This window comes from Mustela putorius, unplaced genomic scaffold, assembly GCF_011764305.1.
Source record: "Mustela putorius furo isolate JIRA1106 unplaced genomic scaffold, ASM1176430v1.1 tig00000083_pilon_pilon_pilon, whole genome shotgun sequence".
Lineage (NCBI taxonomy): Eukaryota > Metazoa > Chordata > Mammalia > Carnivora > Mustelidae > Mustela > Mustela putorius.
Genome location: NW_025421273.1, coordinates 43,683,202 through 43,709,988, shown reverse-complemented (window position 1 = coordinate 43,709,988; position 26,787 = coordinate 43,683,202). Strand labels below are relative to the sequence as shown.

Genomic DNA, 26,787 nt, shown 5'->3' with positions numbered 1-26,787 from the left:
AAGCCTCTGCCTTTGGCTCAGGTCATGATCCCAGGGTCCTGGGATCAAGCCCCGCATCAGGCTCTCTGCTACGCAGGGAGCCTGCTTCCTCCTCTCTCTGCCTGCCTCTCTGCTTACTTGTGATCTCTCTCTGTCAAATAAATAAATAAAATCTTAAAAAAAAAAAAAAAACTGTAGTCTTACAATAATGTGAGTTAGAGAAGAGAATATACCCACAAGATCATAAAGAAAATATGTTACTCTACTGTATTTGTAAAAAATGTATTACGTAGACCTATGCTATTCAAATCTGTGTTGTGTTCAAGGGTCAACTGTATACCATGACAAGTGGAATTTATCCTGGCTACACATACTAATACAATGTTCGAAAATTAATTAATGTACTGATCATATCGATAGGTTAAAAGAAAAACCATGCAATCGTTATCAACAGAACTAGAAAAACTATTTCACAAAATCCAAAACCCATTCACAATAAAAACACTCCATATAAACTAGGAATAGAATGGAACTTTCTCAACTTGATAAATAATGTTTACAAAAAAACTAAGAGCTAACATCATATTTAATGGTGAGAAACGCAAAGCTTTCTCAGTAAGATCAGGTAGAAGTCAAGGATATTACCTCTTACCATTCCTTTTCAACATTAAACTAGTTCTAGCTACTGCAATAAGAAAAGGTGTACAAATTGAGAAGGAAAAAATAAATTTTTGTTCACAAATGACACCATATAGAAAATCTGAAAGAAATTACAAATTCTGAGAATAAGCAATTATAGCAAGGCTGCAGGACACAAGGTTAATACACAAAAATCAATCACTTTATATATATCAGCAATGAAAAATTGGAATCTGAATTCAAAAACACAAACCATTTACCATTAGCACCAGTAAGTCAGAATAATGAGGTATAAATCTAACAAATATGTGTAAGAATTATATGAGGAAACTCACAAAGCTCTGATGGATGATATTAAAGGACTAAACAAACAGAGGAGTGACATTACCGAGCTTCAAGATTTACTGCAAAGCAGGCACCTGGGTGGCTCAGTGGGTTAAGCCGCTGCCTTCGGCTCAGGTCATGATCTCGGGGTCCTGGGATCGAGTCCCGCATAGGGCTCTCTGCTCAGCAGGGAGCCTGCTTCCCTTCCTCTCTCTCTGCCTGCCTCTCTGCTTACTTGTGATCTCTCTCTGTCAAATAAATAAATAAAATCTTTTTTTTTTTTTAAGATTTTATTTATTTATTTGACAGGGAGAGATCACCAGCAGGCAGAGAGGCAGGTAGAGAGAGAGGAGGAAGCAGGCTCCCCGCTGAGCAAAGAGCCCGATGTGGGGCTCGATCCCAGGACCCTGAGATCATGACCTGAGCCGAAGGCAGTGGCTTAACCCACTGAGCCACCCAGGCGCCCAAATAAATAAAATCTTAAAAAAAAAAAAAAATTTACTGTAAAGCTACCGTAATCAAAACATGGTACCGGCCAAAGAACAAAGAGATCCATGAAACAGAATATATAGCCCAGAAATAGACGCACATAAATATAATAGTCAACTAATCTTTGACAAAAGAGCAAAGTGACTACAACAGAGCAGTCTTTTCAACAAATATTTCTTAAACAACAGACATACACACATGGGGGGAAAATATCTAGACACAGTGCTTACAACACCCTTCATGAAAATTAACTCAATGGATTAGAGACCTAAACATAAAATACAAAAGTATAAAACTCCTGGAAGATAACAAAGGGGATAATCTAGATAAACTTGGTATGGCTATAACTTTTTAGATAAAACACCAAAGGTTGAATCCATGAAAGAAATAACTGATAACTAGAACTTCATTAAAATAGAAAACTGTTGTGCAAAAGACAATGTCAGAATGAAGGAATAAGGGACTGGGAGAAAATACCTGCGAAAGATGTATCTGATAAAGGACTGTTACACAAAACATACAAAGAGGGGCACCTGGGTGGCTCAGTGGGTTAAGCCTCTGCCTTCACCTTATGATCTCAGGGTCCTGAGATCGAGCACCATATCAGGCTCTCTGCTCACTGGGGAGCGTGCTTCCCCCACCCCCGCCTCTCTGCCTACTAGTGATCTCTGTCAAATAAATAAATAAAATCTTTAAAAGTAATACATTCATAAAACTCAAAAATTAGAAAACAACACAAAAAATGAACTTAAGACCTTAACAGACAAGATATACAGACTGCAAATAAACATATGAAAAGATGGTCCACTTCATAATGCCACAGGGTAAACGCAAATTGTAACAATGAGATACCACTACACACCTATTAGAAGAGCCAAAATCTGGATGAAATGCTGGCAAGTATGTGGAACTGCAAAAATTCTCAATCAGTGCTGGTGGGAATACAAAATTATGCAGCCACCCTGGAAGACAGTTGTGGTTTCTTACAGAACTAATCACACTCCCTGGTTATTTACTCAAAGGAGTTGAAAATTTATGTCCACACAAAAACCTGTACACGGTTGTTTATAGCAGCTTTTTTCATGATTGCCAAAACTTGGAGGCAACCAAGATGTACGTCAGTATAGGAATGGATAAACTGTCATATATTCAGATAATGGAAAATTAAATATGTATTTATTACATATATAAATAGATAATAAAAATAACTATCAAGCCACAAAGAGATACAGAGGATAGTTAGATGCCTATTGCTAATTGAAAGAAGTCAATCTGAAAAGCCTACATAATTGTGCAATTCCAACTATATGCCATTCTGGAAAAGCAAAATTATGGAGACAGTAAAAAGGTCAGCAGTGGTGGCAGTGGGGAGAGAGATGGATAGGATGAAACAGAGGATTTTTAGGGCAATGAAAATACTCTGGGGAGGTGCCTGGTTGGCTCAGTTGTTAGAACATGCAACTTTTGATCTTGGGGTCAGGAGTTCAAGCCCCATGTTGGGTACAGAGATGACTAAAAATTAAACTTAGGGGTGCCTGGGTGGCTCAGTGGGTTAAAGCTCTGCCTTTGGCTCAGGCATGATCCCAGGGTGCTGGGATCAAGCCCTGCATGAGGCTCTCTGCTCAGCAGGGAGCCTGCTTCCCCCTATCTCTCTCTCTCTGCCTGCCTCTCTACTTGTGATCTCTGTATGTCAAATAAATAAGATCGTATTAAAAAAAATAAACACTTAAAAAAAAAAACCCACTCTGTATGATATTATAATGATGAACACATTACACTGCCCCCAGAATAAACAAAACCAAAGGTGAACCACCTTAAGGTAAACTATAGACTTTGGGTGATTGTGATCTATCAGTGTAGGTTCATAAGTTATAACAAATGTAACCTATACCTTGGCAGTTTATAGGGGATACTGATGAGGGAAGCTATGCATCTGTGGAAGCAGGGTGTGCCAAAAAGTTGTTCTTAAATCTTGTGATTCTACACAAGTCTTCCTTGACATCAACTATCATCACTCACAGAGCTAAAATACTTTTACTGTGGTTGTAACTTTGCTCGTATGTAAGAAAGTTCATAAACTGAAAATTCCTGTGTTTACTAAATATATAAAAACATGGAAAAAGTTACTCAAAGTTCCCTCTGAAAGAGGATTAGGATTGAAGACAGGAAGGAAAGGGTGAGTAAGTATTGAAAACTATTACTCTGGAGCACCTGGGTGGCACAGTTAGTTAAGCATTTGACCCTAGTTTTGGTTCAGCTCATGATCTCTAGGTCATGAGATCAAGCCCCACGCCGAACTCTGGGTTCAGTGCTGAGTCTCCTTAAGACTCTCTCTCCCTCTCCCATCTCCCCCATTCTCTCTCCCCACCAAAGTAATGATTGAAAAAAAGAAGAAAACTTTTACTCCACATATTTCTGCATTGAATAAATTTTCACAAAGACCCTCTATCCTTAATTTAAAACAACTTTTTAATCTTCCAAATTCCTGTATCACTAAGAAAATGCAAAGGAATCTTAAATGATAAAAAGTACTGACGGTAAAAAAGAAAAAAATAACTAAAGAAATGAAACCAAAGGAAGAAAAACATTAGAACTAAAATAAAATTGAAAAGTCTTCGGCTCAATTAATAAGATAATAAGTAAAGGTGGGAAAAAGAAACTAAAAAATGAAGTAAATCAAACCCTGTATTTGCTACATATTAATAACATCATAAATAACAAAAGTGTATTACATATGAGATTCTTAAAACACCTAAATTGACAAAAATTTTGAACATGAACAGGACATTAAGACAGAGAAAGAAATTCACAAAGAACATGCCTTTCAGCAACTGCTCTAAAAAGCCACCTGGGTTCTCAAACACATATCCCAATTTACAAAGAATAATCCCATATGGCTTGAAAACAATGAAATGAAAAGAATGATCATAAACACATTTTATAAAACAAACATGGCTCTGAGTCCCTACCCCGAAAACTTACCCACCACAATCCTGAACAAAAATAGGCAAATCTCACTAAAAAGATACACAACTCTGAACAAAATCTTGGTTAACATACATTACAAATTGAAGTACTATTCAAAACGGCCAAGAGAAATGTATTCCAAGAATTCAATAATGATTTCACTCCATGAAAACTTTTATCAAAAAGCACTTGGGGAGTGCTGGCTGGCTCAGTCGGTGAAGCATATGACTCTTGATTTGGGGGTTGTAAATCTGAGCCCCAGTTGGGTGTACAGATTACTTAAAAATAAAATATTAAGGAGCACATTTGGTTGAGCATGGGGCTCTCGGTTTCTGCTCCAGTAGTGATCTCAGTCAGGGTCATGAGTTGGGATCCACACTCAGCAATGACTATGCTTAAGTTTCTCCCTCTCCTTCTACTCCCCCAACCCTGCAAACACGCATTCTAAAAATAAATAAATCTTAAAATCCAAAAAAGTTAAAAATGTATTTTAAATGCCTTAATTTGAACAATACAGGCCTTAATTTGACAAAGTATATACATGAAATTGAGATAAAATTCTATTTTTCTTAAAAAAGGGAAAAGATGCCTGGGTGGCTCAGTGGGTTAAACCTCTGCCTTCGGCTCAAGTCATGATCTCAGGGTCCTGGGACAGAGTTCCGCATGGGGCTCCCTGCTCAGCAGGGAGCCTGTTTCCCCCTCTCTCTGCCTACTTGTGGCCTGTCAAATATATAAATAAAATCTTAAAAAAAAAAAAAAAAAAGAAGAATCCTTTCACCTAAACACAAACACTATTATAAAATCCAACACGAATTCATTTTGCATAAATGTTATTTTAACCACAAGAATTTCAAACAACAAAGATCTCAAATTATTTCTGAAGCTGTGACTTGAAATCCCCAATCTCTAGAACAGTGAGAAAGTTAATTTATTCTTGTTTATGCCATGCCAACTATAGTATTTTGTTATGGTAGCCTAGATTGATCAAGACATCCACGCACTGATAATAAAAAAAGGGAAAGGGGAAAATCATTATTGCCATTGGAGGCAACTACTATACCAATCTTTACTCTGATAATAATTATTTTTCTTTCCAGTTGACGACAGAAAACTCTTCTTTCTGGGAGAATATCAGCTAAACAAATGTAGAGTTGCCAATTAGGAAAATCAACTTTCTGCAATGCCCAATGAAATAACTGGTGCAGACAAAGATCAAATGACCTAGTATCGCTAACAGTGAGGCAACATGGTATTATTACACATCCATTAATGACTAAATATGAAATATATACTACACTTGCCAAAAGTCTTGCCAAAAATGTTGACCCTGAATCTAGTCAAACCTTTACACATAAACTTCCACTTTACAAGAAATACAAGAAGCACCTCCATAAAGAAATCTCCAGGATTTTCAGTGTCAAAAAGAGAAAAAAAGAAGGGTGTGTGTCAAAGAACCACTGTAAATTTTAGAACACTAAAAATTACATTCTCATGCAATTTGTAAACCTTAAGTAGATCCGGTTCCCCTCTCCCAAAAAAGGCTATACGACCTGAGGACATATGAGATTAGATACCAAGGAATTAACATTTTCTTTAGTAGAATAATGATACTATGGTTATATAAAAGAATGTTATTTTTAGGAGATGCAAGCTCAAAATTTTGGTAGTGAATTACCTTCATAACAGTAACATTAACAACTGTTGAATCTAAAATTAGTGGGAATATAAGTATCCTTCAACTTTCCATTTGAAAATTTTCTTAATAAGGGGCACCTGGGTGGCTCAGTCAGTTAAGTGCTTTCAGCTCAGGTCTTGATCCCAGGATCCTGCGATGGAAGCCCAGCATCCAACTCCCTACTCAGTGGGGCGTCTGCCTCTCCCCCTGCCTCTTCTCCACACCCCCACGCTTGGGCACATGCACGCCTGCGCTGTCTCTCAAGATAGGAAGGCAGGAGGAAAGAAGGGGGGGGAAGGAGATTTCTTAATAAAAAGTTAAATATGGACACCTTGGTAGCTGAGTAGTTAGGTGTCTGCCTTCTACTCAGGTCATGATGCTGGAGTCCGAATCCCACATCAGGCTCCCAGCCCAGCCGGGAATCTGCTTCTCCTTCTGACCCTCTCTGCTCTCACTCACTCTCTCTCTCTCAAATAAATAAATAAAATCTTTTTAAAAAATTAAGTAAAATTAAAAAATAAAACTGGACAACTGATTTTTCAATTTGACTTTAAAAAAAAAAAAAATTGTAGGGTGCCTGGGTGGCTCAGTGGCTTAAGCCGCTGCCTTCAGCTCAGGTCATGATCTCAGGGTCCTGGGATGGAGTCCTGCATCGGGCTCTCTGCTCAGCGGGGAGCCTGCTTCCTCCTCTCTCTCTGCCTACTTGTGATCTCTCTCTGTCGAATAAATAAAATCTTTAAAAAAAAAAAAAAAAAAAGATTGTATTACTGGTAAGACCATGATGAAACTGGCTACCTCATGCAGTGCCAGTGCTACAGTAATTTACAACAAACTTTCTGGAAAGCACTTTGGTCATCAGCATATGAGATATTCAGACACTATTACCCAGTAACTTTTTTCCAGGAAATCTATCTTAGGGAAATAAATTAATATAAAAATTATATATATTCCATTCAATACATACACATACACACACACACTTTGGAAGAAACAGAAACAACCTTTAAATGTTTGAGAAAAGAATGATTTAGGGGCACCTGGCTGGCTAAGTCAGAAGAGCATGATCCTGGGGCCACTGAATTCAAGTCCCATGTTGGGTATAGAGATTACTTAAACAAATAAAACTTTAAAACAAAACTGGTTTTGTTTTTAATATTAAATATCTGTTAAATACTATTAATATTTAATGCCACTTACTATTTAAACAATAATTTTTTTTTTTTTTTTTAAGATTTTTAGGTCATCTTGGGGCACCTGGGTGGCTCAGGCATTAAGCACCTGCCTTTGGCTCAGGTCATGATCCCAGGGTCCTGGGATGGAGCCCCATGTCAGGCTCCCTGCTCAGCAGGAAGTCTGTTTTTCTCTCTCCTTCTGCTTGTGTTCCCTCTCTCCCTGTCTCTCTCTCTCTCTCAAATAAATAAATAAAATCTTTAAAAAAAAAAAAAAGATTTTAAGTAATCTTTACATCCAACGTGGGGCTCAGACTCATAACCCCCGAGAACAAGAGTTGCCCAATCCACCAATTGAGCCAGCCAGGCACCTCTGAACAGTAAACATTTTAAAAGAATATTTAATATTTATCAGGTGCCTGGGTAGTTCAGTCAGTTAAACATCTTTTTTTTTAAAGATTTTATTTATTTATTTATTAGAGAGAGAGAGAGCAAGCACTCACACAAGTAGCAGAGTGGCACGCAGAGGGAGAGAGAGAAGCAGGGTCCCCACTAAGCAGAAAGCCCAATGTAGGGCTCAATCCCAGGACCTTGGGATCATGACCCTAGCCAAAGGCAGATGCTTAAATTACTGAGCCACGCAGGAGCCCCAAATATCAAACTCTTGATCTCTGCTCAGGTCTTGTTCTCATGGTGGTGAGTTCAAGTCTCAGTTGGGCATGGAGCCTACTTAGGAAGAAAAGGAAACAGAAAACATATTAAGAGGGAAAAAAAAAATACAAAACAGTAATACTACATACTATGACCTTGATTTGGTTTAAAAAAACAAACAAACAAAAAGGATGCCGGGTTGCCCCGGGCGACTCAGTCGGTTAAGTCTGTCTTCGGTTCAGGTCGTGATCCCAGAGTCCTGGGATAGAGTCCCCTGTCATGCTTGTTGCCCAACGGGAAGCCTGCTTTTCCCTCTGCATGCCCTGCCAGCTGCTCTCCCTGCCTGTGCTTTCTCTCTGAAAAGAAATGAAATCTTAAAAAAAAAAAAATGTTACTAGCAACAGCTATCTGCGTCTGATGAGAGACTGTTGCTTACACCTGCCATCTTTGTACATTTCTAAATTCTCAAAAAAGAGTAAGGAGACAAAGACTGTGCTTCTAATAAATATTTAAAGATTATAAATCTTTTCCCCATGGTCATAAACATAACTTCGTCATCACCAGAAACTGTACCTTCTCTGAAGTCCATTTCAAGTTTCTCAAATTCCCAACCTCCTTAGATCAAGTCACTATTTAGTACTCCAAACCCAGCTATTAGCTAGTTTAATCGAACATCACCACTCTCCGTCATTCTCAGTCATTCCCTTGCTAACCTTGAAGCTTTTGTTCCTTCATGGTACTCACATGGCAAAGCCCCATGCTAGTTAAATTCATTCCCCAATTAACTTAAACAAAACAAAACCACCTTCCTGTATCTGCCCCAAGCAGCACTGCTGGGAAAACACACACACACAACCATCATTAATTGGTCTCATGTTCAAGTGAAGACCACAAATCCCAAATGAAAACTTAACATTGCCCTAAGTGTCTCTGCTCCTATTAAAGATTAATCCTTCCATTTATGCTCGTAATATCCCCCCTCTGTTCTTCTCAAGGACTTTACAGGCTCAATCACTCCTCCTTTCTCTAGCATAATCAATTTTTCCCCTCCATCAATATACAAACATAATCAATAAACTATGAGAAATTTTTTAAGGGGCACCTGGGGGGGCTCGGTTAATTAAGTGTCTAAGCCTTGATTTTGGCTTAAGTCATGATCTCTGAGTTGGAGATGAAGCCCCGAGTTGGGCTCTAAGCTCAACACAGAGTCTGCCTACCCCTCTCCTGCCTGCACTTATGTGCTCTCTCTCTCTCTAAAATAAATAAATAGTATCTTAAAAAAAAAAAATTAAGATTTCTGAAGCCATATTCTTCTGCAGTTCCCCTTCTCTTCTCTGCTCCTGTCAAAACAAACTTTAAAATTAGCTGACCATAGATTCTAGTTTCTCACCTCACTTCCTAACTCTGTTCAATCATCATCATCCATCTTCACCATTCCAATGAAAATATTCTAGTCAAGGTCACCAATGATAACTGTGCTGCAAATTCAGTGCTCATTTCTTTTACTCAGCAGCATAACAAAACTGACCATTCTCGGAACTCATCTCTTGATTTCAAAGACACCACACTCCCCTAATTTTCCTAATATATCACTAAAAGCTCACTCTCCTTATCTTTTGATGTTTCTTCTAGGCTCAACCACAAAAGATGCTAGGCATCCATAACAAAAACCAGAACTTTGTCCTAGGCTCCCTCCTTTTCTAACCAAATTCTCCTACAGTTAAGTCACCCAGTCTAAGCTTTAACCTGACAAGAACGAAGCAAAACTCTTAAATCTTCCCTGACACTTTCCATGTGCTCCTCCCACTCTTTCCCATCTCGGAAAATAGCACCCCAAATGTCTGGTTCCTAGGTAAAAGAGTAGGTGTTTTCCCAGGTCCTTCACTTTTCATCTGCACCATCAGCAAGCTCTTTTTTTTTTTTTTAAAGATTTTATTTATTTATTTGACAGACAGATTACAAGTAGGCAAAGAGGCAGGCAGAGAGAGGAGGAAGCAGGCTCTCCGCCGAGCAGAGAGCCCGATGTGGGGCTCGATCCCAGGACCCTGGGATCATGACCTGAGCCGAAGGCAGAGGCTTTAACCCACTAAGCCACCCAGGCGCCCCAGCAAGCTCTTTTGACTTACCTTTAAAACATATCCCAAATACTTCTCTTCAGCCTATTTAACTGTAATCCCAAGCTACAATCATCTCTTGCCTAGGCTATCTAGAAAGGCTTCCAAAAAGGTCTTCCTTACTTTATTCCTGCCACTTCCCACCTCCACAGGGCAAGATGTCTAACCAACTTCCTTCCTCTTTTTTCTTTCCTAATGAAACCCTGACTTTAATTGGGGAGCAATGTGCTCAGCTAAAAAAACATCCCCCAGTTTCACGTAAACCAAGAAGATGTTATGACACAGGCCAGGATAAAAAAAAATAAAAATAGATGTCACTGAATGGGATTTCTCAGAAAGCTCTTTAAAAAGGGGAAGCTCAGCTGACATGCTGATTATGCTTTTCCCTTTCTGAAATTCAGACATGTTGTCTGGAGCTGTGACAGGCATTTTGAGAGTTTAAGGACAAGGGTCAAACTCCTAAGAAAGGTAAACTGAAAGTCAGTAATCTACTAACACTGTATAATCCCTAACCAACTAACTCTGGGATACTTTCCAGACTGGACTTTACTCCAGCAAAAATCAACCCCTAACTCCGAAACCCTTTTTCTTTACATCTTCAGTGTCAATTTATTCTCCACACAGCAGCTAAAGAGGTATTTCTCTTAAGGGGGAGGGGTAGATCTTGAATCCCAAGGATCCCACAAGGTAGACGGGTAACCTTGGGGCAACATTTACCTACTCAAAAATACATCTCACATTAGCAGTGAGGAATCAGGCATCACCCTGAATTGTTATTTCCTTAGTCATAAGTTTAAGGCATCAGAGTGTTTTGTTTTGTTCTGTTTTTAAGAGAGAAAGATCTAGAGAGTAGGGGTGAGGTGGGTGAGGGAGAAGGGGCAGAGGAACAGGGAAAGAGATTCCCAAGAGAGCTCCACACCCAATATGGAGCCCAATGTGGGGCTTGATCCCACAACCTTGAGACTATGACCTGAGCTGAAATCAAGAGCTAGACCCTCAGCCATCTTAGCCACCCAAGCGTCCCCAAAGTGGTATTTTAAAAACAAAAATTTTGTTTTCTTTAAATCCTCAAATGGATTTCAGAGTCACAACACAAATTCCTTACTTTGGACTTAAATTTTGTGTGATCTGGCTCCTGCCTACATCTCTAACTTCATCTTGCATCCTTCACGGCCTCTTACCCACAATACTCCAGCCACAATAACCTCCTTTTGCTTGCTTAAACATAGCAAATTTATTCCTAATTTATGGCCTTTAATTTACATTCACTATTTCCTCTGATCTTACAGATAAATAAATAAGATCTTTTTAAAAATTTTAAAAAGTATTTGTTAAATAAAAAGCTTTTGGCATTGATGATACAAAGACAAACCATGATGCTTACCAATGAGGATGCCTACCTTTTGAGCTTCTCGGGAATCATCAGGCTCCCTGCTCAGTGGGTACTCTGGTTCTCCCTCTCCCTGTGCCCTTCCCCCTGATCATGCACACATACCCTCTCAAATAAACGTATAAAACCTTTTCTCCTCCCAAGATTTTATTTATTTGACAGAGACACAGCAAGGGGCATGGGAGAGGGAGAAGCAGGCTTCCTATAGAGCAGGGAGCCCAATGTGGGGCTCCATCCCAGGACTCTGGGATCATGACCTGAGCCAAAGGCAGCACTTAATGACTGAGCCACTCAGGTGCCCCTAAATGAATAAAACCTTAAAAAAAAAAAAAAAAGTAGGGAGTCTAATAGTGAAAGACAGCTTCAAATCACTGAAAAACATTAAAAATTGCAAATCTGGGTTGAAAGTCAGATTGGAATTATACTCAAATCTTTGGAAAACTTCAGAATGTGTTTATATATGCAAACATACATTTAAAAAAATTAAACAAAATTAAGATGTATCTCACATGTTTGAACTATTTCATAGACAAAAATATTTTAAAGAAAAGAATTATTGGGGTACCTAGTGGCTCATTGGGTTAAGCCTCTGCCTTCGGCTCAGATCATGATCTCAGGGTTCTTGGATCAAGTCCAGAATCGGGCTCTCTGCTTAGCGGGGAGCCTGCTTACCCCTCTCTCGCTGCCTGCCTCTCTGTTTAGTTATGATCTCTCGCTCTCTGTCAAATAAATCATTAAAATCTTAAAAAAAAAAAAAGAATTATCCCCAGGGGTGTGATTACAGATAATTTTTACTTTATTATAGTTCCATGTAGTTTCCAAAATTCAATAATAAGCAAACATGTTACTTTTGTATTCACAGAAACTGGCTATTTATTTAAAAGGGAAAAGCAATTAAATGGTTCTACAGTGACTATAATGATTACTAGTGCTTTCTGTATGCATATAAGAATTGATCATCCTGATGTATGACTAAGTTAATTCCAATTTACCCTCCCAACTATCAGTTTAAGGGTTATTCCCAAAGAACTCTTTCCCTGAGATTAGGTTACACCACCCCACAGTTCTCCTTACTTAAATTCAAACAAACAGACATTGTTCAATGTTTCATGGCCTTACTAGATCATAACTTACTCCATAACAGCGTGGACTATGTGTATCTTTTTTTTCTTTTTAAAAGATTGACTGACTGACTTCAGAGACAGAGAGCACTTGGCATGCGCGCACACACACACCCAAGCATGAGCAGGGGGAGGGGCAGAGTGAGAAGAGACTCCCTGCTGAGCAGGGGGCCCAACTAGGAGGGGAAGGGGCTCCATCCGAGGACCTTGGGATCATGACCTGAGCTGAAGGCAGAGGCTCAACCAACTGAGCTGCCCAAACTGAGTCACCCAGGCCCCCTGGATTATGTCTATCTTATTAACAACACAGATGGTATTCAATAAATATTTGTTAAATAAATGGAGAAAAATGTAGACTTAAACTATTAAGAGTTAACCCACAGTGATATAGATGACATTATATATAATACTAAATAGATGCTCCCTAAGATCTTTAACAAGGAAAACTGCAAAACAAATAAAAAAATGACTGCCTTCTCACCATCTTATTTCCCAGGTTTGGCTTTGACATTACATCACCCCAAAGCATGAAGTGACCAAATTATCAACACTTACACTGAACAGAAACCCATTCTTCATCTATGGGCCACCTTTATCAACATATTATAAAGTCCCTACTCTCAGAAGCAGGATAAGCGGTCATACCTTCATAATGGTTGAGAATGAGCTCCCTGGCGCTTAAAAAAAAAAAAAAAAAACCCTTAAACTCATTAGGGAAAACAAATTGCCAGGTAAGCTTCCTGCTTACCTGGCAATGAGCTAAGCAATGGAGAACTGAAAATATAAGTCTTTGCCTTCAATGACTCACACTCACAGTTCCTAAGAGCAATAAGAGATAAAGCACCTAAGGATTTAATCAAAGTATGACCACGCCTACAGATAAAATGTCTGACACATATATCCCATCCAAACACCCAATGGCCTAGTAATACCACTCTCAGATAAACATCCACAATTCTTACACACATGTACCAGCAAAACCTGGAAATAACCAGATGTTCGAAAGATGCATAAACTTTAGTATATTCTATTAAAAAAAAGGAACTACTACAGAAGGATTTAAGAAAAATGAAGTAAAATGTATTATCACTGCTGAAAAACAACAGTATCAGACAACCCACACTCTTAAGTACATCAATCCCAAACAGGACAGTTCACATAAAGCAAAGAAACCTTGGGTGCCTGGGTGGCTCAGTCAGTTAAGCATCTGCCTTTGGCTCAGGTTGTGCTCCTAGAGTACTGGGACAGAGCCATACATTAGGCCCCCTGCTCAGTGGGGAGTCTGCTTCTCTCTCTGTTCCTCCTCCCTGTTCATGTTCTCTGTCTCTCTTGCCCACTCTCTCCCTCAAATTAAGCAAAAACAAATAAAACCACACAAACAAAACAAAACAAAACAAAGAAACCTAAAAGTAAAGTACCCATAGTCACTTGACAAAGAAGGCTACATAAACTAGCCCTGCATCTGTAATAACTAGAAAAATATGTAATCCCAAAAAGGCTAAAAAAAAAATTATCAGAGTAACATGGCAGCCCTAACACCTATGCAAAGGTTTACACACTTTCTGCAGCAACTCCAAAAAAACAAAAGTAGATGATTATCAAAGATTTTCTGTCTTATTGTAAATGTTATTAAGCCTACCAATGCCAGGCACTATACAAGACAAAGGAAAAAAGATGAATAAGCATCCTCATGGAGCTCAATGATATCTAGGAGGACAGAAAGACATATGTACAATTACCAACGTATAGGGCACCTGGGTGGCTCAGTCATTAAGCATCTGCCATCCGCTCAGGTCATGATCCCCGGGTCCTGGGATCCAGTTCCCCATTGGGCTCCCTGCTCAGCAGGAGCCTGCTTCTCCCTCTCCCCCTGCTGCGTTCCCTCTCAGGCTGTCTCTATCAAATAAATAAATAAAATCTTTTAAAAAAATTACCAATATATCTACAGTTTCTACTCTAACAAAATCCTAACAAAATGACACTGGGAACCAGGGGTAAACTGTGTTTTCCACAAAAGGTTTAGAAGTGGCAGCATTTTAGGATAAGTTTATTTCAAAGGCAAAGGAGGAGGAAGGGCTTATTCCAGGCAGACAGAATAACTAAATGGCGAACAGTTTAGTACAGCTGAAGGTCAGAGAGTGAAGTATGTGTACGCATGCAACTGTGATGAGACTTGACAGGAACAGGTCCAGAAAGGCAAGCTAGAACAAAAGTATACAAGTTGGCCTTTATGCAATAGGCAGTAGAGAAACTAAAGGAAAATGACAAGGTCATAAATCATGTGGCATGGGGGCACCTGGGTGGCCCAGTCAAAGCATCCAGCTCTGGCTTATACCACGATCCCAGGATCCCGGGATAGAGCCCTGCATCCATCCAGCTCCCTACTGAGTGGGGAGTCTGCTTCTTCCTTTCCCTCTGTCCTCCCCCTGCTCTAATAAATATAAAATAAACAAATAAATAAATAAATCCATCCATCCTGTGGCATGGCACCAGGAGGGCTGAAGAGAGGGTGCAGAGAAATAAATGTAAATAAGCAAACTGTCTTAGACACTTGGGTGGCTCAGTAGGGTAAGCCTCTGCCTTCAGCTCAGGTCATGATCTTAGGGTCCTGGGATCAAGTCCCACTTCAGGTTCCTTGCTCAGTGGGCAGTCTGCTTCTCCCTCTGCCTGCTACTCTCCCTGCTTGTGCGCGCTCTCTCTTAAATAAATAAATAAATAAATAAATAAATAAAATCTATTTAAAAAAGAACCTAGGGATAAAAAAGAGGTAAGTTTAAAAAAATATAAGCAAACTGTTTTACTATAATAGTAAATAAAAATTTTACTTTTAATAGTCCATCTGGGTAAAAACCCAACCTAGAGTGATTAACAAAAGGAATGCAAAAAAGGAAACAAAGATTTAAGAGATAAATGGAAAATAACAGATGAAATCAACTTATAAAGTGTAGTACGTAACACAGTATGAAGGCAAAACAGCAGTATCAGAGCAACCACAAGAGGCAAGCATTGAGAAATGAAGTGAAAGGTATACAAAAATGGACTGATGAGAAGTTACTCCACATTTGACAAGTGGGAAGATAATGATAATTCCTGAAGAAGTAGTTTCCATATGATATGGTGGAGACAGAAGCCTGAGGACAGTAGTTAAGGAATATAACCTCATTTGCTCCTATAACCAAATTTAAAACATCTTTGTAATTAAAGGAAAAGATTTCCTAAACAACATACAAAAAGCATACCATACAGGAAAAAATAGAAAAATGTGACTTACTTCTTTCTTTCTAAGTGAATTCTACCCCCAAAACAGGGCTTGAACTCACAACTCCAAGATCTAGTCACACACCCTACCAACTGAGCCAGCCAAGCAATCCCCTCAAAGTGTGACTACTTAAAAATTAAACTTCAGGGATGCCTGGGTGGCTCAGTGGGTTAAGCATCTGCCTTCAGCTCAGGTCATGGTCTCAGGGGCCTGGGATCAAGTCCCACATCGGGTTATTTGCTCAGCAGGGAGCCTGCTTCCCCTCCCCACCCTGCCTACTTGTTATCTGTCAAATAAATAAAATATTTAAAAAAATAAATAAATAATAAAAATTAAACTTCAGTCAAAAGATATGACAAAGTTAAGCAAAAGAAAACAGTCACAAATATAACAGAGTAGTTCACAGAGACACAAAGTAGAGCAATGAACCACAGGCTGGGCAACAGAGAAGTAGAGTTAACATTTAATAGATATAGAATTTCGGTTTTACAAGATGAAGTAAGTTCTGGGGATGAATAGTAGTAATGGCTGTACAAAAATGTACACTGAAACTGTCACTTAAAAACATACAAGATGCTAAGTTTTAGATGTATAGTATACCACAATTACCAAAAAAAAGCTAAAAATTAAGCCACACAACCGAAGTAGACAAACTTATATAAAGAATTAACCAACCAATTATATTTAAAAAATTATATAAATAAGAAAAATACAAACCACCAAAATTTTTTTTGAAGACTGAATTCTTATTTACTTATTTTTGCAAGAGAGAGAAGAGAGAGAGACAATATGCGCGAGCATGTGCATACTGCACATACAAGTAGTGGGGGAGAGGCAGAAGCAGAAGCAGACTCCCTGCTGTGCAGGGCTGCACAGGGCAATGGATGCGAGACTCGATCCCATGACCCTGAGCTGAAGGCAGACTACCAACTGAGCCACTCAGGTGTCCCAGTTTTTTTTTTTTTTAATGGGTAAGGAATGAGAACACTGAGTTTGCAAAGCAAAGCCTAATGGCCAATCAACACAAAAATATGCTTAATATTTCTACTGGGAAGGGAAATTAAAATTAAAATAAGTTACCATTCACATCCATCAGACTGATAAAAATATAAAAATATAAGTCTTACAAATGTCAGGTCACTAGAACTCTTACACACTGCTAGAGGAGTGCAAATTGATAGCATCATTGTAAGTTGAAGCCATATCCAATAACACAGAAGATGCAAATACACTCAGATCTTACAATACTACTTCCTAGAAAAAACTCTCACGTGTCCAAGAAAACATGTAATGTACAATGCTTTTTTTTTTTGTACACCAGCTAAAAGCTGAAACTACATGCTGTCCACAGAGAATGAATAAACAACAACAAAACTGATGTGAAATACTATGTAATTTAAGGAACTAAAGCAATATGCACTATCATGGATAAATTCTTTAAAAAAAAAAAAAAAGTAACACATAAAAGAAAAGTTGCACAAGGGGCACCTGGGTGGCTCAGATGGTTAAGCATCTGCCTTCAGCTCTGGTCATGATCTTCAGGCCCTGGGATTCAGCCCCATGTCAGGCTCCTAGAGGGAAATCTACTTCTCTTCTACTTCTACTTCTTAATCTTCTACTTCACCCTCTGCCCCTACCCCTGCTTGTGCTTACTCTGTCCCCTGTCTCTCAAATGAGTAAATAAAATCTTCAAAAAGAAAAGAAGAAGAGGGATGCCTGGGTGGCTCAGTTGGTTAAGCCACTGCCTTCGGCTCAGGTCATGATCCCAGGATCCTGTGATGGAGTCCCACATTGGGATCCTTGCTGAACGGGGAGCCTAATTCTCTCTCTGCCTCTGCCCGCCACTCTGCCTGATTGTGCGATCTCTCTCTCTCTCTCTGACAAATAAGTAAATAAATAAAATCTTATAAAAAATAATAAAAAGAAGAGAAGTTGCAGGAAATGTAGAATATTACAATCATCTGGAAAAAAATTTTTAAACTTTTAAAAACACTAAAAAGTGCTTTGACATTTAAAAAAGCTTATGATTTCAGGGCACCTGGGTGGCTCAGTCGTCGAACGTCTGCCTTTGGCCCAGGTCATGATCCCAGGGTCCTGGGATCAAGCCTCGAATCAGGCGCCCTCCTTTCGGGGAACCTGCTTCTCCCTCTCTCACTCCCTTAGCTTGTGTTCCCTCTCTCGCTGTCAAGTCTTTAAAAAAAAAAAAAAAACAAAAACCTTATGGTTTCAATAGTAAAAACAAAAGTATGAATGGAAAGGATATAGGCCTCTTCAGCACAGTGGTTACTTCTAAGAAAGAGAATGGAAAAGGGAAAAGGTTACAAAGTGAACTTCATCTACATGTTGTTTTATTGCTTGAGGGAAAGGGTAAGTTAACCAAGTATGAGAGAGTTAAGATCTGCTAAATCTATACCACGAACATAAAAGTATCCACTACTGTTTTCTAAACTTCAAAGTGTAAGATAGTCCATAATCTTAAAAAGCAGCTTTAAAGGGGCGCCTGGGTGGCTCAGTCGTTAAGTGTCTGCCTTCAGCTCAGGTCATGATCACGGTCAATTTAAATATTTAATATTTTAAGTAATATATATTTTTTAAGATTTTATTTATTTATTTGACACACAGAGAAATCACAAGTAGGCAGAGAGGCAGGCAGAAAGAGGGGGGAAGCAGGCTCTCCGCTGAGCAGAGAGCCCAATGCGGAACCTGATCCCGAGATGTTGAGATCATGACCTGAGCCGAAGGCAGAGGCTTAACACACTGAGCCACCCAGGAGCCCCAAGTAAAATATTAAAAAAAAAAAAAAAAAAAAAATAGAGCCCTGTTAAAATACAAATTTTTTTTAAAAAGCATCTTTAAAAATAATGGACAGGTAGCAAGCAGCAGACATGATCGCACATTATTCTTTCCACCATAATTAGTAAATATTTGGGAGTCAGAGACCTAGTTTCCAACTCCTGTTCCACCAACAAGTTGCCTGATACTGAGAAAATTAGGTACTTTCTTCAAAGCTGCAATTTTCTAATCTGTAAAATAAGAATAACATCAATCTCATAAGGCTGCCAAACATATAAAATATATATGTTTATATATATATGTTTATATATTAGCAGGCATTCAACTGAAGTATTTATTACTTTAAATTTGCAGTAAAAGCAAAGAACTGAAGGGAGAAAAAGGACAAAGGTTTTGAGAAATGAAGTTCTCTCCTTTGCAAAATTACATAAGAGAACAAGGGATGTCAGATGGATGTGACCACCACTTTCTATTTTCCAAAAATCAATTTTCAAATGGGAATTTTAGGGGTGCCTGGGCAGCTCAGTCAATTAAGTGTTTGCTTCCACTCAGGTCATGATCTCAGGGTCCTGGGATGAAGCCCCATCGGGCTCCCTGCTTAGCAGGGAATCTGTTTCTCCCTCTCCCTTGCCCCTTCCTCAACTTGTACCCCTGTGTGCACACTCTCACTCTCAAAGAAATCTTTAAAAAAATAAAAAACAAGAGTTTTACCAAGAGATTCAAGATAACATATATTATAGGATTAGAATCTAGATTTCTTGGTGCAGTTCAAGGCAACCAGAGTCACATCAAGAAATCCCAAATCATCATGTAAAGCTATATTATCTGAAATGCTTCTAAATAAAGTACCTTTTCACTTAAAAAGGTCACATTTTAACACAAACTCTTCCCCAATTTATCACTGTCTCCTTTAATAAAAAAAATTTTTTTTAATTTAATTGACAGAGTGATTGAGAGAGAGAGAGAGAGAGCTCAAGCGGGGAAGTGGCAGGTAGAGAGAGAAGCAGGCTCCATGCTGAGCAAGGAGCCCCATGTGGGGCTCATCTCACATGACCTTAGCCAAAGACAGCTGCTTAACCGACTGAGCCACCCAGGTACTCTTAACTGTCTCCTAAAGAAGGATTAACAAACACCATGAGAACAAGGCCCAGATTTTTCTTTTGCATTCCCCTTGGCCACAGGTTGTTTGCACAGAGATGACAAAGTAACTCTATCATAAGTACTAAAGCCTCTTCATTTAAATCCTTTCTTTCAGGCAAATTCACACAACACTATCACTACACTGAAGGAACCCTTTATGATCCAAACCAATAAGTAAAATATGAACATATAGCTAATTTTGACATCTTTTTTTTTTTTTTAAAGATTTTATTTATTTATTTGACAGAGAGAGATCACAAGCAGGCAGAGAGGCAGGCAGAGAGAGAGGAGGAAGCAGGCTCCCTGCTGAGCAGAGAGCCCGATGCGGGCCTCGATCCCAGGACCCTGAGATCATGACCTGAGCCGAAGGCAGCGGCTTAACCCACTGAGCCACCCAGGCGCCCTAATTTTGACATCTTAACAGCTATCCATTGGATGTCCCAAGAACTGCTCTAAGCACTGTAAAGACTCTTAATCTTCCTACATTCTTACAAATAAGAAAACTCTAAGAGAATCAAAGCTGCAGATATTAAATAGAAAAGCCAGGACCCAAAGCAAATCTAATTCCAAAGCCCACGCTCTTAATCACGAAGCTAAATTTACTGTATCATGCTTAAGGAGTGAAATATCTCTGCCTTCTGCCAAATTTAGTTTTTAACACCAAGAAAAAAAGGCAAAATATACTTAAATACAAGGCAATATTAAACTGCCAATCATACTTTGTTTTATTAGCATTCAGCATTTACATTATTATTTATGAAAAAAAAAATAGTCCCATAGAGCAACCATATATAATGGTTAGAATGGACTGCTATGCAAAAAGCTTGGGTTCATTCACCAGATCTGTATCACTAAAAAACAATCAATCTCTTCAGGCCTCAGCTTCCTGATCTTATAGATGAGGAATTTGGCCTAGATCTAAGGTCTCTTTCAACTCGAATACTCAATGCATTTTTTTAAAAAGATTTTATTTATTTATTTGACAGACAGAGATCACAAGTAGGCAGAGAGGCAGGCTGGGGGGGGCAGGCTCCCCGTGGAGCAGAGAGCCAGATGTGGGGCTCGATCCCAGGACCCTGGGATCATGACCTGAGCCAAAGGCAGAGGCTTTAACCCACTGAGCCACCCAGGCACCCCTACTCAACGCATTTTAACATTTTCTAAGACACCACTAACATATTAATAAATATATACATGTATATTTATCTAAAAGATGGACAGTAAAGGTACAAAAAACGTTCACAGCATGGCTACTACTAGTTTTGAGGGTCACAAAGGGGTGATATAGGGAATTCCAGATGCATCTAAATCTATGCCTGATGGACAGAGATCAAAGTCTTTATAATAGTAAAATAAAAAAAGAAATGCACCCCAAACAGTATTACTTGGACAGGTTGCAATTATTTTTTTTACCCCATCAAAAGCTTTCTTCACTCAGCCCACACCCAGAACCCCATAAGGCACATTATTTAAATAAGTTACAGAGAGCTGTAACTTATATAACTGTAAAAACTGCTTTTCTACTCTTAAAAAAATTGTTCAAACTGTGGTTATATTAATTTCCAGCAGGGAATTTCACCTCTTTCTTTTAATCAAAAAGGAAAAAGTTTAAAAGAAAAAAATAATCATTTACAAAGGGAAAACAAGTATAAAATCCTAAAACCATCACTCAAAACTAGTAGTAGTAGTAGCCATGCTATAAACTTTTTTGTACCTTTACTGTCATCTTTTAGATAAAATATATTACACATCTTACAAATTTAATAGTATGAAATGTTCTAAAGAGTTTTGTTGATAGCAGTGGTTCTCAACATTTGGCAAAGTCTGGAGACATTTTTAGTTGATACAACTGGCAGGGAGGGAGACAGAGCAAGGAGGTAGGGAGGAGGGTTGGCTGTGCTACTGGCAACTAGTGATAGAAGCCAGGGATACTAGTAAACATCCTACAATGCAGAGAAGAGCCACTCACAGCAAAGAATTCATTATCTGCCTAAAATGTCAACAGTGCTAAGGTTGAGAAACTATGGTCTACAGAAATCAACATTTTACTTCTAAAGATTTGCCAACCAGTTCTATAGATCAAACTAGATCAAATACATTAAATTCAAAATGACAATAAATACAAAATCCACTTAAGCACTTAAAAGAAAACTACAAAAGTAGTTTTCATGAAATCAATTTATAATGCCATAAATTTAAGTATTCCCTACTGAAATCTTAGAAAATGTCAGCGAAGTACAATTACAATATGAAAAACTACAGATAACATACCACAAACACACAAGAGTATGTACACTGACTTCAGGGCATTTTACTTCATTGAGCTTCAAATTTAAAAGTATTTTGCAGAGGCGTCTGGGTGGTTCAGTCTTTTAGGTGTCCGTCCGACTCTTAGTTTCAGCTCAAGTCTTGACCTCAGGGTCTTGAGAAAGAGCCTTATGTGGGCTCTGAGTTCAGTGGGGTATATGCTTGAGATTCTCTCTCTCACTCTTTTGCCCATCCCCCAGCTTGGGTGCTTTAAAATAAAAATTTTTTGAAGTATTTTGCATATTGACTCGCAGCTAAATCTTTAAGTAACTTACAGGTAACACTTATTTTAATTTTTTATTTTAAGGTTTTATTTATTTGCCAGAGGGAGAGAGAGAAAGAGCACAAGCAGAGGGAGCAGCAGGCAAGGGGAGAAGCAGGCCTCTCACTTAGCAAGAAGCCCCATGGGGAACTCAATCCCAGGACCCTGGAATCATGACCCGAGCTAAAGGCAGATGCTTAACCGACTGAGCCACCCAGGCATCCCTTATTTTAATGTTTAAACTATTAAATTAGGTTATGTTTAAATCCTGTAACCCATAATACAAACCAGTCTCAGTTATTTTTAAATAATTAAAGAATGCCTATCCTTGGAAAGTAATGACAGTGTGGTACAATATAAACACAAGGGGACCTAGACCCAAATCCTAAAGCTATGTTTGTAGACAAATAATTTAACTTCTCTGAATCTCAATTTCCTCATCTAAGATATAGGAAATCTAATTCAAAGAATTGTTCTTGGAAATTAGCAATAATGCATAAACAAATGGTACTGACAGCCACTCTACAAATGGTGGTTAGTTTTTAACAGCAATAATAATAAATCTGTGAATACATATTATAGTTTTATTATAGCCTCAAAATCTACATTTCACTTAGTAATTGCACTCATAAAATAACTATAACATGTATTTTAACCAATTTTCCATTCCTGGCAATTTGAAATATTATTTAAAATTCACACATATTTAAAATTAATGTCTGACACATAAAGGATGGATTTCCAAACAGCCTCAAGGAAAAAAGGCCTAGGTTTGTATGACTCAAAACTCAAAAGGGATCCTTTGATGCCTATTACCTCAGACACATTCGCTTATACAGAAATAATCAATTTTACCAATTTCTCATTGAGACAAATACACATATTTCTCCCTTCTTCCAACACAAATGCTGGCCGCCTCCACACTATTCTGCACCTTGCTTTTCACATTGGATTTATCTTGGAGACTATATTTTAATTAACACACTTTAAGAATGGCCACTTATAACTTCTTATGGTCAGAATTCAGCAAATGTCAGCTATCTTTATAAGACAACTTAAAATGCCAAAAAAAAAAAAAAAAAAAAAAAGTACTTGAATCAACCAGTAAATAAGAGCATATGAAACTTCGGTAAACATGGAGAGTTACATAGATGAAGTGATGAAATACTTGGTTACATGACCAGACACTCAAAATACGACATTTCCACACTTAAAAAGGAAACACATGGACTGTACTACAAGTCCTTCAGTGAGCTGAAAGTAATCAACATAACCCACTTATAGAACTGGGCCTACTAAATTATCGATGAAATAAAATATTGGTGAAAATAAAGTCATTTACTGGTTATAGTACAAGATTGAATTATCTGACCCTTTTCTAAGTATACTTTGCAACTTATTTTCTGGAAGAAGTCTCCTTCCAGATTTATAAAGTACTCTTCTTAAAAAAAATAATTTTTTTGCATTTCCTATTCTCTTCCTCTGAAATACTATAATGCTTACTTGAAGCAAGGCTTCAGTATCCCTTACATATAAAGAGCAGTATTGCTTTAACAATATGCACACTAGGGCAATACTAGATTTCTTTTAAGCTTTAAATGAAATACGTGAAAGTCACCTCATATACAAAGCAAAGAGATCATATGGATCACGAGAGCAGTAACTTACCATTTTTAAGTATTAGAAAATAAAAGCATGTGAAAGAAGTCTTATATTAAGTCTCAGGTTTGTGCAACTTTATTATAGAAGAAATGTTTTAGGCTATTGGCAACTGTATTAACGGAATCTTTCATTAGGAATATATATGTCAACTATACTCAAATATATTTTCTTGCAAATAAAAAGTAAGACTCATTGTTTGACTTATATCAGTACAGACATTTATGACCCTATTTCTGCACTGTACCACAAAAATACAAAGTCATCCTTCCATTCAGAGTTTTGGCACTAGAACAAATACAGAGGTCAGAGTTCATACACATGCTCAGATCATTTCTTATAGACTACTACATTCAATAAATCTACTGGTAATTGTTATTTTTAGGTTAATTTTAAAGAATTATATTCAACATGTCGAATTGGAAAAATAATCACTGTAGAGTCAGTATCAGAAATAAAGCTCACTTATATCTATTACTTATCACACACTCAGAATGCTAAATTACACAAATCATTTATCAAAGTTCCAACATTAAGAGAAAAATACAAATAGTAATGATGCATTATTAAAATATGTGACATCTTGAAAATACTAAGTATTTCAGTATTACTTTTTCATCTCTTTGTTAAATCCAAGGAGGAAAAAAACTTTGCATTCTTGTTGATTTGGGTATGAAAAATTGTACTTATACTTGCATGGTTTTGAGTCAAATCACAAGGCTATTTTGACTAAATTATATAAATAAATATGACCAACATCAGAGTAAATTCTGCAAGACTCAAGAGCAGCTTGAAACAAAAAAATATATTTCTAATAATTTCAGGTAAGATACACTGGAACAAACCTACTAAATAAGGAGGTATAATAATGTATCGATCTGGTGAAATCCCATGTTTTTAATAGGGCTGTTTTTCAAAAGTAAGAATCAAGTTAACTATGAGGGACATCATAATGAAGTTTCATGGCACAATACAAGTCACAGAGGCACTGTCTTAGGAGAGACTCTCTGATCTATAACTTGTAAACAATATTTTGAAATAAGCTACTCATACTCTCCATTATTTTTTCCTAACGAATAATATTTAAGTGCCTTTAATACACCAAACAACTTGCCTTCACCCAATCAAAAAGCTTCTGATGTCAACAGAAAAGAGGCCTAGAAATTGGGGAGTTGGGGACGGGGGAAATGAGGTAATTATCTAATCTGGAATCAATTTTCTACCTCAGATGAAAATTCCCTTATCTCCCACTCAAATAAAAGAGTATCCTATTATGTCTCCTCTTCTCTCCCAACACCGAACTAAGGAGAGAGTAACTCTGAACGTCCTTCTTTTATCAAAACCTAACGCCTTTCACCGATCCTTCCCAAAGGAAAGGACGGTGGAGGCCAAACAGGCCATAATGTAGAATACCCTTAAAAGTGTGGGCCTTTGAGCAGCGCAGCTCTCCGGATCCAGTTACCACCTTTCCCCTTCCCCCAACCCACTTCCCGGGTTTTCTCAGGCTCGGCCTGCTCCCTCCACACCCTACAGCCAGACTTCCAGCTGTTGCCACTGTCTCGGGGCTCTCTCTAGAGCTCACACCCTCCCCCAAGAAATGCCCCCCTCCCCATCTGCCCCCCAAAACCGTGTTCCTCTCCAGACCACCCGCCCGCGAGGCGGTCCATCCCAGGGCCCAGGGAGGGGAGGAGAAGGCGACGGAAGCAGGGGGAGACTGCTGCTCTCCCACAGGCAGAAGGGCGACCGCAAGGAGGGCCACCCAGGGGTTACCGGGGATACGGGGGTCGCCGCTGGAAGAACCCTCCCGCCCTGGGCTGGGGTGGGGGATGTCCGGGAGTTCATTTCTGACCTCCTCGCTCTTCAGCACCTCCTTGAACTCCCGCTTGATTCGCTGCACCGCGATGTTGGCCATGTCTCCGCCCGCAGCTGATTCGTACCCGCCTCCTCCGCCACCGCTACGACCACCGCCACCGCCGCCACCTCTTCCACCACCGCCTCCTCCCTCGGCGATCCACACCCGAGCACACGAATGCTGCCACTGCCACCCCGGCCGCCGCGCTCTCCTCAGTGTGGAATCACCTCCGCGCCCGGCCACCAAAATGGCGCCGGGTCCGCGCATGCGCAAGACGGTGACCCGGCCGGGCGGCGCAGCCGCTCCCGTTGTAGCCCCATACGCCTCAAACGCGAGCCCGCGCCGCGCCGCGCCGCGCGTCTCAGCCCGAGCTGCGGCCGCGCGGCTCCGCCCTGCCGGCGTCTGGGGCCAGGAGGGTGCGGCTTCCGCGCTGGCCAACCCTGCTGGGGCCTCCCGGCTCCTCTCTTGTGCCTCCGCCTCTCTTCAAATCACTGTGGTGTGGTCGGGGCTTCCAACCATGGCCTCTGACTGAAGGCTGAGCCCCACATAACGGCCCCCCCCCTCGGCTACCAGCGCCTGTGAGCGTGGACCTGACTCAGCCAGACCGAGAACCCACAGGCTTAATGTGCCTGACTGTGTCTAGTGTAGAAAGACATCATTCCAGAACTCGATCCGGCCCATTTTCTGTTGGTGTAGCCCAGAAAGATCCACTGCGGTCCGTTTTTGTTCTGGAGCCATAAGAGTGCCACTGCTAATACTATCATTCCAGGTACTACACGTCACTGAATAAAGAGTGGTCATTGTTGGGTCCCATCCCGTGTATCTGAAACAGGTACTCCATGGAGATGCCTGAGGTGGATTTAGAAGCCAGATGTTGATCTTTGAGCTCCTTAGATCATTAATACCGAGTTTTAATAGTGTTTAAACTCCAGTGTACATCAGAATCCCTGAAAACCTTGTTAAAAAAAAAAAAAAAAAACACGTTGCTAGACCCCCA

General features: G+C 39.3%; 1 protein-coding gene and 1 non-coding gene across 2 annotated transcripts in view; both read right to left on the bottom strand.

Annotated features, from left to right (window-relative positions):
- UBE2K (ubiquitin conjugating enzyme E2 K) overlaps nt 1-26,109 on the bottom strand; it is an 80,352-nt gene extending 54,243 nt beyond the window's left edge. Inside the window, exon 1 of the mRNA XM_004764020.3 lies at nt 25,788-26,109. Coding sequence (XP_004764077.1) covers nt 25,788-26,057 — 270 coding nt within the window. The 5' untranslated portion in view covers nt 26,058-26,109. The remainder of the gene's footprint in view (nt 1-25,787) is intronic.
- On the bottom strand, nt 10,662-10,809 carry LOC123391226. The gene has a single exon (XR_006605863.1). It is a non-coding gene; the product is annotated as a U12 minor spliceosomal RNA (small nuclear RNA).
- Nucleotides 26,110-26,787: the final 678 nt, after the last annotated feature.